Source organism: Centroberyx affinis, unplaced genomic scaffold (assembly GCF_046629955.1).
Source record: "Centroberyx affinis isolate AG114_WGS23_722 - 3 ecotype Tasmania unplaced genomic scaffold, CSIRO-AGI_Caff_v1 ptg000213l_1, whole genome shotgun sequence".
Taxonomy (NCBI): domain Eukaryota; kingdom Metazoa; phylum Chordata; class Actinopteri; order Beryciformes; family Berycidae; genus Centroberyx; species Centroberyx affinis.
In genome coordinates, this window is record NW_027278904.1 from 258,886 (window position 1) to 269,610 (window position 10,725).

Sequence of the window (10,725 nt, forward strand, 5' to 3'; positions counted from 1 at the left end):
GTTCCTTTCTGCTTTCCGCAGGGTGGCAAGATCCCGGTGAGGTGGACAGCGCCGGAGGCCATTGCTTACAGAAAGTTCACCTCAGCCAGCGACGTGTGGAGCTACGGCATCGTCATGTGGGAAGTGATGTCGTTTGGAGAGAGGCCTTACTGGGACATGTCCAACCAGGATGTGAGTGTTCGCTCTTCTTTCAACTAAACACTGAGAAAGATTGAATAAGCGTTTAACTTGAGGGCGTTATCTCTTCTCTCAACTTCTTCCACGCAACAAAAAATGACATTTGAAATCTGAACAAACTGCCTCTCTAGATACTGTAATAGAACTGCCATTCCTGTACAGATGTGGTTATACTATCTTTTCGCCCCATAGACATACAATCAAGGATAACTCATAAGAGCGGAAGCTGTAATAAATCATAAGTTTTTATCAGTTCCCATCTGATCGTATCATCGCTGAAGATGTCCTTGACTGTGACTTTGAAAGCAGACTTATTATGGCACAATCTCACACTATCCCCTTTCCTTCCTGGCCGAGGCTTTTGAGAGCAGTGAATGATTGCTGAGAGCTCCGCTTTGTTCCCCATGTCCGTTTGGACAAGGTCCACACATACACGCACACACGCGCACGCACGCACGCACGCAGGCACACACACACACACACACACACACACACACACACACACCCCCATTGGATATAGTCCCACACTATGAGGTCTCTCTCCCTAAGCTCCCCCAGTCAGCCAGCTAGCCAACCATCAGGCCTCTATGGACCCTGCTCCACTAGGACTGTCCAACCCAGCAGATGTTGCCTCAGTGGGCCAGCAGCAAACACTGCCTGGTGGGACTAATGCAGAGAGGAGGACTGGCACCGCTCAGCATGGCCGGCTGCTTAGTCCACACACACACACACACACACACTCACGCACACGCACGCACTCACGCACACACACTCACAAACACTTCTCCATATGCACCATTTGTCAAGATTCTGCTGAGTAGCACTCATCTCAGCGGTGGATTTGGCAACCTATAGCGCGGCCTCTAATTTTTAATGATAGTATATTTTACACTCGATCTCACACCAGACCTTAATCTTCCAACTATGCATTTTTAAGGAAAGATTACATCTACATACAATATGGATGGCTGAGGGCTAGGTCCATCAATGTGCAATACAGCAATCTGAGCAGTCTTTATAGAAGTAGCCACTAGAAAAGTGTTTGCAACTGTGGAATAAACACATTTTACTTTGACATAATGCTGTCCATCCATTATAAACCCTCCATTGTATCTATCTAATAATCAACAACCCCTGTCAGGACTAGTGAGGCAGTGAGGAGTGGTCAGTGTATTATAGCTTCTCATTGGAACTCCACTTAAAAATCAGCCCCAAGTCTCGAACCAAATTCTTTCAACTGTTACAAAACACTTCACTATTTTATTACTCTGACTACTTTGAAACTCTGCAGCTTCTCTTTAACAAGGCCAGGATAGCCTGTGCTGCCTCTAAGAGACATGTGTCAAGTGGCTGCACTTCACAGTGTTAATTATATGCAATCTGCCCATTCCCCAGACACTTCCTTCTAGAATGACACTGCCTCTGCCCCCCTTTCGTCTGCCTCTCCCCTCCCCTCCCCTCTCTCGCTTCCCCCGCTCCCTCCTCCAGGAGTGACATGTGATTGGCTAGAGTCAAGAAGAAGGGCACATCAGCCTGAGCACTAAGTGTCTCTCGAGTGACCAGAGAGGGAGGGAGTGTGTGTGTGTGTGTGTGTGTGTGTGCGTGTGTGTGTTTGTGTGAGTGTTTGTGGGAGGGGTTGAGGCAGGGGTGAGCCAGTCAGGGTGACAGATTGGGGATGTGGAATGTCATAAATCACAGAAACTTCTCCATGCCACCAAATAGTCAAATTAGTCTATTTTTTGATATAAAGTACATTATTGACAATTTATCTGACACTATCCAGATTGATGTGCTCACTCCCAGCCAGCGCCTAGTCTAAGTAGAACTGCAAACAGATAGTAAGGATTTGTTGCAATTACTGTATGACTCAGTGTATAACATGATCAATATTCTATATATATTATCTCCCTAGGTGATTAATGCCATCGAACAGGACTACCGTCTGCCCCCGCCCATGGACTGTCCCAGCGCCCTGCACCAGTTGATGTTGGACTGTTGGCAGAAGGACCGCAATGCGCGACCCCGTTTCACCGACATAGTCAGCACCCTGGACAAGATGATCCGTAACCCCACCAGCCTCAAAGCTGTGGCCAACATCCCTGCAGTGTGAGTGAAAACACTGTTCACACATGTACATGCACGTGCAAACGGACATATGCTTTTTGTCCGGTCTTTAAAATATGCTTTTTGCCTATTTTCATGGCCAATTTCACATATATTTACATACGCTGTCTACACAAACTAACTCGTCAGCACATACACACTTACGTTTTCGTCCTCACATAAAATAAACATGAATTTGTTACTGTTGCTTGCATCAAATGTTGAACTTTTTCTCCCCAGTATTTTTTTCTTCTGCCGCTTAGAAGTCACCCCCCCCCCCCACACACACACACACACACACACACACACACACACTCTCACACTGTTTCTTGCTCATTCTCCATCTCGTTCCCTCTCCCTCTCTCTCTCTCTCTCTGTCTCTCCCTCTCTCTCTCACACACACACACACACACACACACACACACACACACACACACCTTAACCAGTTTCTCTCCTTCTCTCGAACTCCCCCTTGCTTAATATTGCATCAAAGCCCAGCTCCATTCCTCCTCTCATCCGTCTCTCTCTCTTTCTCTCTCTCTGTCTCTCTCTCCTCCTGTCTTCTCTTTTCTCCTCCAGGCCTTCCCAGCCACTGTTGGACCGCTCCATACCCGACTTCAACACCTTCAGCTCGGTAGAGGACTGGCTCACTGCCATCAAGATGACCCAGTACAGAGACAACTTCCTCAACTCAGGCTTTACCTCCCTGCAGCTGGTGGCTCAGATGACCTCAGAGTGAGTTCACCCGCCAGCGTGCAACTGAGAAACCTCCAAAACCTGATAGCACATGCCATTTGATAGACGCACTTATCGGAAGTGATTTAAAGTATGACAAGCACATGCATTTTTAGTATGGGTGGGCCCAGTGATACTCTAATTGTTTTTTTGTTTTTGTTTTTTTTTAGACAAAATGGTTGCTGGCTTGAAAGTAAAGCACATTATGGTTACAAAATAGTGGATAGTATTTTTGAGAATAGAATCATCTGTTTTGGGTTTTTTTTAAATATTGACTAATGATTTTCAGTTTTTTTCAAAAATGGATCTGGAAGTAAATCACACAATACTGTTTTTGTGTTTGTGTGAAGGTGTATTTCAGAGCTCCACTATAAAGAAAGACCTCTTAAATCCATAAACACAAATTCATAAATGAATTCTCTCCTCCAGGCAAGTGTGCCACTGATAGAAACAAATGTTGCAATGAATTGCAATGTAATTCATTTATTTTAATTAACAATGTAGCTTGGTCTACAAATTCACATGAAAATATATAACCTTTTGTTCTAATATATACAGTATTTTTTTTTAATAAAACTGTTGTATGCTTGGAGCTTGGTCGCATTTATTACAGTGGCTTTGCAATGCAAAGCAACATGGATTTGTAATTATTAGGGTGATTATTGGATGTGGAAGTCTTCTCTCAAGAGTTAATTGAATCCATATACATTTGTGTTTGTGTTTTGTGTTTTGTGTTCATGGCCACTAGCCATCTAGCTGCAATTGTGTCCTTTAGATGTGCTGCTGTTTGTATTTGCTTCGCACTTATTTCTCTCTCTCTGTCTTCTCTCTCTCTCACTCTCGCTCTCCAGGGACTTGCTTAGGATAGGAGTGACCCTGGCTGGCCACCAGAAGAAGATCGTCAGTAACATCCAGTCCATGCGGGTGCAGATGAGCCAGTCGCCCACTACTATGGCATGACTACAGGGGGCGCTGTGCCACGGGACGGGCAGCATTCGCAGGACCAACAACAATGGCAGCCCTCGAATGACCCCCGATCCGTCGGAACGCGCCAGAGTCGAGACTATCGTCTTAATCTAATCCAATACCATGACACCAGGAGACCAGGGTCCCACACTACCACATGATTAAGAACTGTCATCATGCCTCACTCATCTGAGCAATCCACACTAGGAGTTCAGGGTCCAGACTTGATACTGTCTCAGCACATATCCGCACCTGAAAGACTGACATCAGTTGCTGTGGTTAAGGACTGCCATTTGTTTCTTGACATACCAAAATCACACCAACAGTCAGATGCCAACACAGGGAATCTCTCACAATATCAAACTTTATGGTGAAATGATTGATATTGTACATTATCTGGACTTGAAGATGTTACATTTGTAAACAGAAGTGTGAGACATTTAGAAACGACTTGTGGCTATCACCTGTGATTTTATCCACGCCGTCCTCAATGTGTGTAATGCAGATGCCTTGAACCTTGCCAGAACCAAGTCAGAAACACTCATCCAAGAGAGAAAAAAGCAATTACCAATATGAATCATTAGAGGGAGAAGAATACAGGGATGTACAGAGGAGTACCATTTTCAACTTTAACATCATCTTTTGCTTGTTTCAAAATTGTATCGTAAATAGACTTGGTGGAAATTGAGAACTTAGTCACATTTTTGTCTTCTGTCATCTGTTTTGTTTGTTCGTTTTATCACTATAGCAGGAACCCCCTTCCCTCCCCCTATTTTAACTGTAACACTACCTGTGGAGCCCAGGGTGGAAGGCCTTGCCAAAGGACTTCTCAACCAGCCCCACCCAGATTCAGAGAATATAAATATGTTTATCTCTTGCTAAATATGATTATATCTTTCAGAATAAACCTTCATATTGAAGGTGACATGTATGAATATGTATGTACAGAACTCTCTCTGCTTGCATTTTTGGCAAAGACATATTTGTTGACTGGATTGTGATAGACACACGCAATGTGTAGATTCCTATGGTGCCCCATTTCCCCTCGGACGACTAAACAACGGACACTGTGTTGTTTGTCTCCCCCTATTCCAGTAGGGGCACAAGGACAATCCTGATCAGACTTTGACCTGCAGGAAAATGTATAAAGAATTGTGTACAAAGAACTGGTATTGTAGATCTATATGAAAATTGCTGTAGGAGTTAAAAATAATTGACAAAATATCCATTCATTGGAGATCATGTTAAATGTGGGTGTACCCATGCTGTCTCTTGCTGGTGAGCACTTACTTGTACAGATATGTTTTTTTTTGGTTTGTTTTTTGTATTTTTGTTTTCTTTCTGATCTGTTGTTTGTATTGGGAGTGCTTGGCACCATCCAGAGGGGATGGCGACTCCACGCTTTGGCTGGCCCAAATCCACGGTAAGTACCTGCCGATGACACTGGAAAAATACTTAACACCAAATTGCTCTATATCTGGCAGATATTATTTCCGGCAAATCTAGTTTGTCTTTCTTGTGGGTACGGCGAGCATCCTGGCCAAGGCGGGATTTGCAGGCAGTCTGAAATGAATAGGAGAGTAGCTAATCAAGGCGTTGGAAATTGGAGTGAATCAGCATCACTTCTCAGCGCAGTGAGAATGAACATCTGGGCTGAGGTTTGCCAACAGACGCCTGATGCCATCCCGATGAACACACAGACTTAAGCAGCCCACACAGGCACTCCACTCCTCACAGTGCAGCACAGCCACCCAAAGAGCGCTGAAGCTAAGCCACTGAGTAAATCTATGTACTCTGACTATATGCTGCTGCCATATGGTCAGGCAGGTTGAGTGCAAATGCTGCGGTGCCTCAGAGACTTTTATGCATATGAGAATCCCTCTGTAACTACTGGAAGTGGTATTTGCAAATGTACTGTTTGGTTTGGATTGTGAGATGACTGCATTACTCACCAGGGATGTCAAGGGTGACTGTCTATGAAATTACACAGCAATATTTCGGGAAGTAGGATTGAAATATATTTTGTCTAAGAAAGATAGTTCTGGATTGTCCACAAGGTTGATTTCTCATTTTTCGTCTAGGGGAGCAGGTTATGATTGCAGTGTGATTGGTCTGTGGGCTGTGATGGTGTCTGGGCTCTGTCTGGCAGCAGGGTTAGGACACCTTGGTGATGACTAGCTGTGGTTTTGCTCTCAGTCTTAGTTTCTTTTGCCTTTTCGCCTCTTACTAGTCACTTGTTAATTTAGGTTATGGAAAAGAACAGTATTAGTTTTGATTCAGAAAAACAAGTTGTTCTGGCAAGTGTTGGTGAAACTACAGTATGTTAACACCACCTGGACATTAGACCTGAAAGGAAATAGACCTGAAATTTCTAGTGAGAGTAACAAAATACCTTGGACATAGAGCCATGGCATTAATGTCTCTTAGTTCATACGCAATTATCGTGAATTGTTGTAGTGTCAAATTCCCTGCAGTACAGTATTTGTGACCCTGCTGTACTCCCTTTCTAAGGTTTTGGCTCCTATTTGAAGAGAAGCACTGACACATGACTGAAGACAGTGCTAACCACCTTGCATCCAAAATTAGAAATTGATGGCAGGCCCATTAGCAGATTATTAAGTATACTCACCCCCCTCAGCTCGTCCCCCTCCTCCTCCTCTGTCTGTCCTGCCCTCTCTCCCTGGCTGCTCCCGCTGGCTGGCGGGTCTCCAGCTCGTTTATCCTGGGTGTAACCAAGCTGTCCTGGGCCGCGGTTTGGGCCGGGCCGGGTCCGGCCTGAGAAATGGTTGGCTCCACGCTCCACTGGGCCTAGGCAGGGGAGCAGACACCTGCTGGGACCCCCATCTGACAGGCATCTGATCAGCCACGGGGAGGGAGACTGATGGGGCTGTCGCGAAACCAACACACACACACACACTTAGGAACGTGCGCTCACACACACACACACACACACACACACACACGCACACACACACTGACAGACGTGTTCATATCCATACGCACACACAGAGGAACCCTCTATTATATTATTATAGCGTCTGGTCTCTCGCCTGATAGTTAATGAAGAGAGAGTGGGCTGGGACCTGACAGTGTGTGTTCATATGTAACAGAAAGAGAGGGGGGTGAGCCAGTTTAGAGCGGGAGGCAACAGCGGAGGCAAGAAGAAGGAAATGGTAGATGAGATAAAAGCGAGAGACTAAGTTTGATGATGGGAAACAGTTTCCAGCTAGCAGCATGGTTTATGTGGCAACAGCCCTTTCATACTTTAATGTGAGTTTTTTGGTTTGGTCCGTAATGAAAAATACCGTAATCATGCAACTGGTTTTCATTATGCACAAAATCAATTGCTTTTTCTTTTCAATTCTCCAACTCATTGATTTGCCAAGTATTCCTAAATATAATCACATGTTCTTCAAGATTGGTATAAATCCTTTCACTGAAGCCAGTGATTCAATTTGAATGCATTAGTCCTCTATTCAGCCCCATCTCATGTATTTGCTTTTCAACCTAAGAGCCTGTGAATGAGATGATAGAATGTATTCATTATGCAACAGTGTAATTCCTTTTTTCCATTTGCTCTGTGTTTGTCTTTGTAAATATCTGACTGTAATGACACTCCAATGTGATGAATTGAGAGGCGGTTTGCCGTCTCCCTCTGAAAGCCATTTCACATGGAAGCCATTCATCACACAGTGATACAAAACACAAGAACAGAGCTTGTTAAATGTTTCATGGTGCTGTAACTGTCTGAGAAGAGCCCGCCGATCGCTTTAGCTGCTGATTTCATGCCTGTCACTTTTAGGTCTGTGCATTGGAAGGCGATTTCACCTGTAAATGACCTAACATGTCTCCTCACTAAACTAAACATACTAAACTACTACATTTTCTCTTTTTCTTCTGTTTCAGACTATGGATTTCACAGAAATACGCACAATAATTGACACATAGAAAAAGACATACTCATGATGCTTCATACCCATGGACTTACATGCACACACGCACACACACACTCATACACACATAGTAAACACACACCAAGAATTGCTGTGGGCAGTCAATAGGGAAGAAGGCGTTAAGATGACATGGGCCCTTTCCAGGATACCAGTGATGACCTCACTCTATGGTACACAATGGATGGAGGAGCTGATTGTGAGTGTGCATGTGTCACTGTTTGTTTATGTGTGTATGTGTGTGCGTGTGTGTATGTATGTGTGTGTGTGTGTGTGTGTGAGAGTGCGCGCACATAGTGGACACATTTGTGCGTGGACACACGTGCGCAAGTATATTGTATGAGAGCGTGAACTGTTTCCTTTTTTGTCTCTGTATAGCTACCACTTGTAAATTGTGACGAGTATGTGTCAAGAGTTTGTAAACTGTAACTTTCTGAGAACTATTGTACTAAAATGCACTCAATAAACGCCTTGGAAAACAAGTCAATCACTTTTTGGTCTGTGACTCAGTGGGCGATAATTCTGTTTTCGTTTATTGTGAGTAAAGAAAGCAGAAGTGCAGGGCTATTATTCAGTAACACTACTGTCAGTGCTATGTATGAGTGTGACGTCTAATGCTTGGCTTCATAATGGCTAGGGAAATAAGCAGCTTTTGTCATCGCCGTCTGCCTGGCAGCGGCGTGTTAAAAGCCATCAGCCACTAATAAACGAGCCGTCACTCTGAATACACACAAACTTCCCAAGAAGTGGCCCAGAGTCTTGCCAAAGAAAATGGCAATATTTTGACAAACTAGTGAAAATTATCCTGCCACCTAAACTCCTCTCTGTGCCTCAAACACACATGTGCACACACACTCACACACAGGCAAACACACAAGTACAGTAGCCTCTTGAATCCCAGTTGGCAGAGACTTTTACAGCTCTTCAGACACTGAAAAGTGTGTTTCACAGTAATGATATGGTTAATGAGGTGAGGCAGAAGAGATGGGGATGTATCCAACTCTCAGCATACCCCCATAACTGTTTATTGACTGTAATTGATTGATAATATCCAGCTTCATATTAGCAGAGAGACTGCTGTGCAGGGCCTGTGCCAGACAGAAAGGAAGCCAAAAAGAAACACGAAACAGTCCATTTTCTGCCTTTTCGATTTTGCGATAGTAAAAAAGTGCCTCCCTCATCATTTTTTGCCCTTTATTTATTTATTTATTTATTTTTGTTTTCCATATTTTTTTAGATGGAGGCTACATGCAATTATGTCACCACAGACTTGTTGAAAGCGTCTCTCTTTCCACAACTTTTGGCATGGTGCCGATGAGAATTTGAAGATCTCCGTAGTCAGGATGGAGATCGGCTTTGTGTTTGCCCCCCTAATGGTTGTGGTGTGTGGCAGGGAAAGCTGATCACAGATTAATGCCAGAGTTTGACTGCTGCCTTGGAGCTGGAACTTACCTTCCAAAAGACAGGACTACCCACACATTTTACACATCTTATTACCTTATTGCTCAGGAGACACTGCAAGGTCACGTGGATGGCTTAATTGCACTTGTAGAGCTCTACTAATAGTCAATTAAACAGATGTAATGGCCATTCATATGGGTAATGTTCTGTATGGTATCGGTTTCCTAAGCCTTCGGTTTAATTGATACTGTTTGTTACTTTAATTGCAGCAATTAGAGAGACAGAGGGATATATGTGCCCCTGTCACAAGGAGGAACACATTACATTAGGTGTGCATGGATAGCTGGTAGTATGTGTGTGTGTGTGTGTGTGTGTGTAGGACAGAGAGAGTGAGTTATACAGAGAAACAGGAAGAGATGGCGATGGAGATGAGCGTTCTCTTAAAAGTATACTTCATCCATAACAGGGTGTTTATCACTGACGAGGGAGTCAGCTCACTTTATTTCACATTAAAGTCACAGGAAGTTTGAAAAGTGACTTCTCAGCAGCAAATCTTTGCCTTAATCAATATTCCCTGAGCAATCACCTGCAAAGAAAGGGATTGGTGCTCAGCAGGGAACTCCTGCAGAGAGAGAGAGAGAGGGGGAGAGAGTTGGAGAAAAAGCAATCCATCCAGCAGTGCAGATCAGAGTGTGGGAGTAGAAAACTTGGAGCGAATGCTGAGTGAAGGACAGTGGAGGAATATTGTGGCCCTAAGACCATGACAAAGATGATGGCACAGACATGGAGAGAGAGAGAGAGAGAGACCTGGCAGGGAGGAAGAGGGAGGAATGGTAAAAAAAACAGAAAGTGGCCATGTCTCAAATCCCTGGCCTTCTTTTGGTGTGTATGTGCGTTTGTATGTTTTTTAAAAGAAAGGATATATCTTTCGCAAACACAGAGGGCACAACAAGGGTAGGGTTGTGTCTATCCATAGTGAGTGATTGTTTGTCTTGTGAGATTGTCCAAGGCCTAAATCTAATCTGGGAGCTTGCTGGCTGCAGGGCCTCCGTAAACTGTGTGCATATTTACAGTGATCTTGGGAGGCCTAGGAAAAGCCTGGAGCACAAACTGCTCTATGAGGCCTGAGTTTGAATATGGTTCACAAGCTCTGTGGAGGGCTACATGCTTGTTTGATATGCATAATATCCTACACTTTCACACCAGGCTGAGACTAACAATTGTCCCAAATAATGAAGTATAGCAGAGCAATCCAGTACCATAGCAGTGGCTGGTCATTTGCACTTCATAACTGGTGTCTGTGTGTTTGTGAGTGAGTGTGTGTGTCTAATGTGCACATGCACATGTACCTGCATGCATACACGTGTCTATTTTGAGAGCGCACTGAAGTAAA

The 10,725-nt window shown here is 44.1% G+C and overlaps 1 protein-coding gene across 1 annotated transcript in view; it reads left to right on the plus strand.

The window, feature by feature from the left end:
• The window catches only part of LOC139662245 (ephrin type-B receptor 1-B), a 146,615-nt gene extending 138,216 nt beyond the window's left edge, over window positions 1-8,399 (plus strand). The window contains exons 13-17 of the mRNA XM_071540889.1: window positions 22-171; window positions 2,090-2,283; window positions 2,860-3,015; window positions 3,867-5,404; window positions 7,888-8,399. Of these exons, the coding sequence (XP_071396990.1) occupies window positions 22-171; window positions 2,090-2,283; window positions 2,860-3,015; window positions 3,867-3,975 (609 nt within the window). The 3' untranslated portion in view covers window positions 3,976-5,404; window positions 7,888-8,399. The remainder of the gene's footprint in view (window positions 1-21; window positions 172-2,089; window positions 2,284-2,859; window positions 3,016-3,866; window positions 5,405-7,887) is intronic.
• The last annotated feature ends 2,326 nt before the right edge of the window (window positions 8,400-10,725 follow it).